Source organism: Podarcis filfolensis (genome assembly GCF_964270895.1).
Source record: "Podarcis filfolensis genome assembly, chromosome: 12".
In the NCBI taxonomy this organism is placed as follows: Eukaryota; Metazoa; Chordata; class Lepidosauria; order Squamata; family Lacertidae; genus Podarcis; species Podarcis filfolensis.
Window position 1 is genome coordinate 3148833 of NC_139614.1, and position 9659 is coordinate 3158491.

At 39.0% G+C, this 9659-nt stretch overlaps 1 protein-coding gene across 2 annotated transcripts in view; it reads left to right on the forward strand.

Moving 5' to 3' along the window:
* EGFR (epidermal growth factor receptor) overlaps positions 1-9361 on the forward strand; it is a 147216-nt gene extending 137855 nt beyond the window's left edge. The window contains exons 25-28 of one of the 2 annotated variants that reach the window (XM_083577651.1): positions 544-711; positions 984-1034; positions 1223-1328; positions 2427-9361. In XM_083577651.1, the coding sequence (XP_083433777.1) occupies positions 544-711; positions 984-1034; positions 1223-1328; positions 2427-2803 (702 nt within the window). In that variant the 3' untranslated portion in view covers positions 2804-9361. The remainder of the gene's footprint in view (positions 1-543; positions 712-983; positions 1035-1222; positions 1329-2426) is intronic. The other variant, XM_083577652.1, reaches the window with a different exon arrangement.
* Positions 9362-9659: the final 298 nt, after the last annotated feature.

Genomic DNA, 9659 nt, shown 5'->3' on the forward strand with positions numbered 1-9659 from the left:
AGCTCTTCCAATAATGGAAGGACGTGCTAAGCAGCACCCCGCCTCTGAAGGGGGCTGTGTTGTGTAGCAAAAATTATGACTGTCCTCACTCAGCACCAAATTTTGCATGAACCCAAATTTCAGTGTAAATTTAGAGGTTTCAGCTCCGGCAAAATTTCTGAAGTATTTCAAGGGAAGCATAAAGAAGTCTAGTAAGACTAGTGAAACTTCCTAAGGTGGGTTCTACACAACCCAACTTCAGACACCTGGACTGTTGTTGGCACACTGAAAATGAGCTGCCTGGGGAAGAACAAGGGCAAAGGCCCACAAGCATCATCATTAAGACTTCTGCGAAGTGAACCACTTTGGAAATAGGATGCTGGACTAGCTAGATCTAGTGCTATAATGAAGCAGCTGCCATGAATACAGAACTTTGCCATTCTTGGTCTCAGTTTGAATTTGTATTTTATTGCATGAGCTGTTGGGAGAAATGATAAATGTCTACCTATGATTAATGGTGCAACCCAAAATCACAAGTTCTCATTGTGGTTTGCCTCCTGACAGGGTGATGAAAGAATGCACTTACCAAGCCCAACAGACTCAAAATTCTACCGAAGCCTGATGGAAGAGGAAGACATGGAGGACATTGTGGATGCAGATGAATACCTCATTCCACACCAGGGATTTTTCAGCAGCCCATCAAACTCACGGACACCTCTCTTAAGTTCATTGGTATGGAATTATTTCCAAAAAGCTTCCATATTGAGAAAAGTCCAGGATGGTAGCCATGCTAGTCTGTTGTTGCAGCAGCAACAAAACCAACAAATGCAGTAACACTTTAAATGCATTATGGCATCAACTTTCCTGGTTCAGTTCTTTTGCCAAAATAAACGTTAATGTTTTCAAAACAGTTTTTTATAAGTATGAAATGCACTCGGGTAATCTAGTATGTTTCTTCTGTTAAACCAAAAGAATGAAACTTTTTTCCTCTTCTTCTATTTTAGAGTGCTACCAGCAATAATTCTACAACTGTAACCTGTATTGATAGAAATGGGGTAAGTCTGAATAATTCAGGGCCACAGGCAGAAACTATGAAACTGTTCCACAGCTTTTTTCATATCACTGAGTGCTTAAAACAAACACAGGTCATCGAGGTTTATCTTTAGATTTGGGATGGCTGTGTTGTGCTATTACAAGCAGTGTGCCATACACCTTGTTTTAATCAATGCTTTCCCCTAACCAGCAGGGCTTTCCAGTGAGAGAAGACAGCTTTATCCAGCGATATAGTTCAGATCCAACTGAGACATGCCTGAATGACAGCCTGGATGATAGCTTCCTACCTGCTCCTGGTGAGTACACAGAGATCGCCAAATCTTTGTGTTAATTCTCAGGCAAGCAGATTTAGTCTTTAGAGAGGGCATCTGTTTTCCTGTTGTATATGCAGAGAATCATGACAAAATTCACACAACTTTTCTCGTGTCTCTTTTTGCCATTCCCCAAATAGTTAGTTCCGTGATTTTCTTGCTTTGAACTGTAAATCAGTGCATAGGCAGTTATGAGGAGTAGTAACACAGATATCTTGGTCACTGGATCAACATGTTATGTTCCAACACACAGCATCTGAGCAGGTTGCCTTTGAGATGCGAGGGAGATTGCTTAAATGTTATTTTACTTTGTCAATTTATGAGCAACAGTAACTCTCAGGGCACTTGCATTAAAATAAGAAAAACAAAGAAATAAAGGCTCAGAAGCCCTGGCAAAAAAACTCAAAAAAACACGAGACCTACCAAACCTATTGGCAAGCAAGCAGGGGGTAGATATATCTGCGATTACAGGCATGTTGCTTCTGACTGCCCAACAATGCCTAGAATTGGTCTTTGACATCATAAGTTCATGTGCCTAACGGGAATTTTGTTGTGCACACAGTTGTATGCTAAAAAGGCATATTAAATGTGCACAGCTTATATGGAAGGGGAAAAAACTAATGTGAATAAAATAAAGGAACCAAAAGCTGCAATGAGAGTACATTGTACATATTAAACAAAACCCAAAAAGCATATTAAAAGTATCTTATTAAGTTCCAAGTGAGAGGATTTTAGGAGTAGCCAAAGAGCTCACAGCTCAGTTATATGCAAACTGATTTAGGTCAATCCTGTCAGTCCCATATGTTGAATCACAATTTGGCCACAGAATCATTTTGTTCCCTAAAATGCTTTGTCATGAGAACTGCAATACCCACAGGAAAATTTTGTTTTCTTGTCCCTGGATTAATTTCCCCTCATGCTCCTATATGAACATGATTAGCTCTGGTTACGCTCCAGAATGTTCTGTCCGCCTTTCACCTACTGAAGGGCATATCTAGTTCTTTGAAATTATTTCCTTATTTGACTGAAGATAATGTTAAGTCGTGCATTTGCCGATCTTAATTCTCTTGCAACCATTTTCAGAATACGTGAACCAGCTAGTGACCAAAACACCACCTGCTTCTGTTGTGCAAAATCCAGTCTACAACAATCTCTCTCTCACTATTGAGCCTAAGTCTGTGGCTGATTCAAACCATCAGAATTCCCGCAGTACGGGACTGGACAACCCTGAATATCTCAACACAAGCCTCTCTCCGTTTGCTAACACAGTTTTCAACAGCTTGCCCTACTGGGATCAGACAACCAACCACCAAATAAATCTGGACAATCCTGATTATCAGCAAGACTTCTTGCCCAAGGAGAACAAAGCCAATGGCATCTCTAAGCTTCCTGCAGCTGAGAACCCAGAATATCTCAGGGTAGCAGCACCAAAAGTTGAATACATTCAAGCCTCGGCATGACTACCAAAAGAGACCTCTTGTGGCACCAGAAATGCAGGTGACATTGCTGGCCTCTATAGAAACAGATGAGAGCAGCTGCAACATACCAACATGCGCATTTTTCCTTCTGTATGTGCAAGTTGATTTCATCCAGTTTGCTTAGGACTTCTTCTGTCTTTATCAAAGACGTGATATGGAAAGAAAAGACAGCATCCAGCAAGCAAGAAATTGTTGTTGCATTCATTTATTTTCTTTACAAACTATATTGGATTACAGCCTATATTTTGTAAACATTTGTGATATTTTTAAGAGCTTTTGTGAGATCAAGAAGACCAGATATTGAACTACTTCATGTCACATGGATCATTTGAGATGGAGAGAGGTGACACAAGATATTTCGCTGTCTCCTAAGCTTGTCTGTCATAAGATTTAAAGAAAAACTCCCTATGCATTGGTCCGGGTTTTCTTATACAAATGAGAAGAAAAAGGCACTTGGGGAAAATGTGGAGATTCTGCTTAAGATATTTCTCAGAAAATAAAACAGGTTGCAGAGAATGTGATCAGCCCTGGTCAGCTTAGCAAAAGAACATGCCTACAGCACACACTGCCACCTGACCACTACTGTTGGGAACTCACTAGACTATCTCTAAAATGCTCACCAAAGGCGTGGATGGCATTGGGGGGCGGGTTCTTGTCTTCTGGCTCCAATATTTTCTCTAGAGTTATAAAAAATGAGTTTTAAAGGTTTGACTAAAAAGCTTTAAATGAGGAGGGGTGCTTTTTAAAAACAAAACACATTCCCAGTTCACTGTCTTGATGGCATTTAGACAATTAGTATAAATTTAAACAGTGAGGAAATGCAAAGCTTGCAATATGGCTGAAGTAGTCTGAATATGGGCACACTATTCTCCTGCACAAGCCCTGTAGGAATTAATACTTTTGCTAAGCTCCCATTTAATAAATGAAGTGTGTGCAGGAGAAGTTCCTATTGAGTTCTAATTTACTGGTGTGAGTAGTGGAGAGAGACTCAGTTACAGCACTACACTGATTTTTTTCTTGAATAAAACACCAATTAATACACAGCAATTATATTAGGAAAGCAGGGGCTTAGGATTAATCACCTGTACTTGATCACCAAAATTTTACTCACAAATGCACTGATAATGCAAGAATTTCAGACCCAGTCCAGTGATTATATGTGAAAGTACTATTAGTCTTGTAAACTTGTGGATTCATTTCCACCTTCTGCAGTGCAGCCCCAAATCAGCAGCCAAGCTGATTTTGAAATTGAAATTACATTTTTCCTGTTACACATGGAAGGTGTTTCAACAGAGAGCTTTCATTGTTCTGCTATCCCTCATCAAGCCCCAAACTCATATAATATCATGACAACAAGTTTGCATTGAAAGTGAGAGGGAAATTAATAAACTATTGATAGTTTTTCTTGAGCCACCTGGCCCTTGTAGGACCCATTCAATGCAAAATAACTTACGTGGCTCATGTTGTGATGCAATACAGTCCATAAATGAGAACGCTTCATGTACAGTAGCTTAAAATTGTCTCTCTGTTATTAAAAGTAGAACAACCGTCATAATAGTAAGCAGACTCAAGCCATTTTCTTTGAACTTACGTTACTGTAATGGTGTTCAAAAATATGCACTGATTCTGACCCACCTGCCTTCATTCCATCATACAATTCCTCAGGCTGCGTTTCAATTAAATTTACTTTGGCTTCTGATTTGATTAGATCCACTGAGGTATCTCATGTTTTATATTTAAAAATCCACCTAAACTCACAGCCTTTAAAATCATTTATCATAGAATCATATAATTCTAGAGTTGGAAGGGACCCCAAGGGTCATCTAGTCCAACCCCCTGCGATGCAGGAATCTCAGCTAAAGCATCCACGACAGATGGTCACCCAACCTCTCCCTAAAAACCTCCAAGGAAGGAGAATCCACAACTTCCCGAGGTAGACCATTCCACTGCTGAACTGGAACACACACACACACAAAACAGGTATATAATTTAATTCCTTACTACTTCTGTTTTATCAAATTGTGGATTTATTTCCTAAAAAGATTAAATACATGAAGAAATCACATTTGTTCTGCATAGTAGTTGGTTAGGCCCTGGGCTTTGAGATTACTCTTCCATGCTAAACTAAAGTCCAGGTTGCTGGACAAAGTTATTGTTCACAACAGTTCATTTGCAATGTGCCATCCTCCTTCCACTCTCATTGGGGATTTGGAGCTATAATGGCTCTTCCATACCCCCCCCCCCCGGCTGCACCAGCGTTTTTCCTTCAGGGAACCAAGCCAGTGCCATTGTATAAATAGCTGACTGGCATCTGTTCCCACGTTAGTTTGGGCTTCTATGTCAGTGGCATTTAAGGGAGCCACTCCCCACTTTCTCCCACACCACTGGAGTAAGGCTCTGCTTATTGCAATAAGGATGAATTGATACAGTGCCTTTCTCCCGCTTGTGATTTACATTACAAACCTCTTATATAAAGTTGGTACAGAACTCAGTCTTGTGAGCGCATCCAAAATGAGTTGGAATACCAACAAGCCTGAGGCAAAAATCACAACATTGGTAATGATCTAATTGTTGTGTGTGGAGACCAGTTCCTCTTCAAGAGGGGTTGTTTACACACAGGTACTAAAACATAAATAACACATGCATGTTATGTGAATTATTGTCGGGGGTGGGCGGGGAGATCATAGCTTGCTTGCCATACCTCTATACATTGCACATTAGACTGTCCCACATGCATGTTTCCAGGTGGACAGAGTATAAATAATAAAATTATTAGTAGCAGTATTTCTTTCTCAAGTAGCCACAACTTCCATAGCACACATGCACCAACTGTACCAGTTGAATGAAAGCAGTTAAGTTTTGCAGGTAGTTGAGATGTCTTCCATGTGTGCACCAGAACATTATGCAGCATAAAAAAACCACATATATGATGGTCATGTGCAGTGATTCCTACACTGGAATCTCGTATTAATTCCTGCACCAAAGGTGTTTTTAGATACACAGCACATGGTGTGACGGCAGCAGTGCAAGACCCTTTGCATTTCCTGACAAGCATTTCATTATTGAGACCTAGAAGTTCCGTACAGGCAATAGCACAAAAACTGCCACCTACCTCTTCAATGTCAGCTGTTGTTAACATTGCTCTAATTTTTCTATGATTTACATTTCTCTGTGAGAAAATATTTTAGGTGGGATAAGTGAGCATTGTCTTTTCTTTTTGCACCTCCTCGTTCTTGTCAAAATGTGTAGTAAATTTTTTGTGAACTTTATAAAAATTTCACTGTTGGGTTAGCACTTAAAAAGTTTTATAATAATCTTAAATCACCATGAATTTGTGATTTTTTTTTCCTACTGAAAACTCATTTCATATTTTATTTCCCCAATATTTTTCACTTCCTTTGCTTTTTGGGGTTCTGTTGTTGTTGTTGTTCCAGCACCTGACTTTCTAGGATATAGAATTCTTAGGACCAAAGATAATGTCTAATTTTCTTGTTTTAAATAAAATAACATTCATCACTATTTTCATAGGTTCTTACTTAATAGTGAATCCAGGTGTTCTTGGGACAAAACAAACTCTCATTAAAACAAGTATTTTTAATATCTAAGGACTGGCTGAATATATATTTTAGCATTAAAATATGACCAGTCTGCAGATAACCAGGGGGATGCTATAGGCCTCAATGCTATATTCATTTTCCTGAGAACAGATCCCATTGAATTCAATAGAGGACTGACTTTTGAGTAGACATGCATAGGATTGCAGGCATATTCAAGTAATAAGGCCCATTTCTTTCAGTTGTTGTTGTTAGATTTACTTTTAAATATTTTGATAATGGATGGCATAGTGAGATATGACTGCTCATATACCTGTTTCTGCATTATATACTACATCTAGTTTGGATTCTACATATATGCACACATACACTTTCACTTTTTTGTTATTAATTTGTGTCCCACAATTTCTATTTGGGATTTCCCATTTGAGCAATAAGAATTTCTCTATGACACAGCATAATTTGCTAACGTGTGTAAGACTCTCTTGCAAAACTAAATGTTAGTACAAATAAAGGGTTTGATAAGCACTGTTCGGTTTCAGTTGGAATTGTACGGGAGTAAGACATGACAGACTGAACCTTTCTGTCTTTTCAGTATCTGGGATCCAAAACTGGTGGCAAACTCAATTAAAATGCATAGATTGTTTGTCTCCACTGATGTTAAACTATAAATGGATTTTGATGCCTTGCCGGGGGGCGGTTTCCTTTATGCACAGAAAAGTAGAGAAAAATGTAATGAATACATGTCTTACACCTAGGTAGTTTCTATAAAAAAGAATGAAAAACAGATATTTTTTAAAAAACAAACACCTATTTGATACATGGTTTGGCTAATTTTGTGTTGTTTTTGCTACAAACAATGAATCTTGAAAGTTTCTAGAATCAGATATCTACCTATCCCCAGTCCCTGGATCTAGAATTGTGCAATTATAGTATATCATCTAGTACACAAACGACCAATATATCTTCTATTCAAGCCCCATTTGAAGCACATGAGAAATGCTTTGTGCATCATCACTTACAACATCTTAGTAGTCAGGAAATACCTAATTTTCATCTCGCTGTATCCATTGAGCCTTGAATTGATTTACTGTGAACAATACAAGGTCAAAGCTGTTCACCACTTTGAGAAAAGGGAGACGTGCATACATAATAGAGCTGGGTCTACCATTAGGCAGAGTGAGGTGGCATCTCAGGCAGCAGATGGCGAGAAAATTTGTTAGTTATTCAGAGGACAGATCTATCAGTGCCATATGGCTTCTCTTGTGGCCACTGACTAGCCTTTTGGCCTCTCATGCAGCAGAGGGTGCTCTCCTGACCCCAGTGTTCAAGTAAGGGTCAGCTGCTTGTCTGGTCAGCTTCTGTACATGGAATGGGTAGAGCAACACCTTGTCCTTCACCTCAGGCAGCAAAATTTATCAGGCCAGCCCTGGCACAGAAGCAGATTTGAGTGAGTGTCTGCATGGTGATGCTCATCTAAGCCCCATACATGTCTCTATGAGAATAGGGGACACATCCTCATCCAGAATCTCTACTTACAGGGCTGGCCCAAAACATTTTGGCACCTGAGGTGAACCACAAAATGGTACCCCACACAGCAGGGAATGAGGGGTGAGGGAAGCTCTACTTTGGGTACAGAGGGAGGTCAAATCAACCTTACCTGATGGTTGAAGAGGAGTGCACTGCAGAGGCAGTGGGTGAGGCATTCCTTGGAGGCTGAATCTGCTGCCCCGGTAGAACCTGCTGCCTGAGCCGGTCGCCTCACCTTGCCTCATGGATGGGCCAGTCCTGTCTGCTCATGATAAAGAGGTGAACTGGGGCATGGGTGTATTAAAGATCCTGTGGAACTAGTCCCATATTTGTATTAGTTCACTGAAGTTGCGATCAGCTTTATGTAGGGAATAATATAGATTATATTCAGTAGTGTATCTTTAGGTATAGGGTTCAAACCACCAATAACTATTCCACTGAAATACATGGAGGTAATGCAGGATTACTGGGGCACATGTCTACATGAGCATTGTAAAGTTACTCACTTATGAAAGCACAGTTGTAAAAATAAAAGCCACATTTTGTATTGCTAAATTGTTTTTAGTGTTGATTTTAAAACTTTGTATATTCAGTGAAATAAGATGTACATAATTATTTTCCATAGTTTAAAATTTTTCTTGTTTTTTGTTTTTTTGAGGATGTATGGTGATATCACTCACTGTAATATAGTGTACTGTGTTCAATGGGAAAGGAATATTCTGACTGGCTTGTAAGCGGAAGCTTTTATGGAATTACTCAGTGCTTTTTCCCCTAGAAAAATAGTGCTGGTACTCACCATGAAGTTGTTACAGTATGTGCCACACTTTTTAACAGCAAAAAGAGATGCCAGGACTGCGTACCCTTGAGAACCCCCTGGAAAAAAGGACTGGAATTGCAGATTATAAGAGGTCTTTGACTTCCCTTTTGACTCTTGAAAATAGATCTGCATGGGAGCTAACTAGAAATTTTGAAAAAATTGACTTAGGTCAAATTATAAAGCATATTCCATCAAAAATGGTTAAAAAAATTCTTAGTTAAATAATTAGGAGCAGAGTCTCCCCAGCCCAAAGAATGGTGAGGTGTCCAGCATTTCCCAGCTTTCCTAGCACAGAACTGCAATCCCAAGGGTTCTCTGGGAAGAGGGAATGACTGTTAAACCAATTAAATCTAGAAATGCATTCATGAAGTGAATGTGCTCTCTGGGTAAGTCCCTGCTATGTAGAACTGGTCTATTTTTGAAAATTCTTTGATAGGTGAACTTTGTACAAAGATAAATAGGCACTTTATAAAGTTTTCTTTTAGAACCTCCTTTCCAAGATGGAGGCAGCATAAGCTATCATGATTGTTTTTATGTAATACACAATGTAGTCTTAAATCATATTCCTTCTTTTCAAACATGACTGTAATGTGTTTTTGAAGCATGGCCATTTTACTTAAATAAAGCCTTGAAATAATCCTCCTACTTATTGTTTATTTTATATTTAGATGTATGAATGAAGAGCACTGTTGGAGACTGGGCCAGTAGTCATTTATGTTACTGATGCCCCCAGAGTGATCACCACCCTGTTGCTCTGGTTGTTTTATTTATTTATTTATTTATTTATTTATTATTATTATTATTATTATTATTATTATTATTATTATTATTATTATTATTTTAAGTCTTTGCATGGTGTACATATGTGCTGACAAGGGAGCAGCCTGCACCATGAGGTGGAAGGGAGATGAACAAATGAAACTAACCTCTCCTTGTT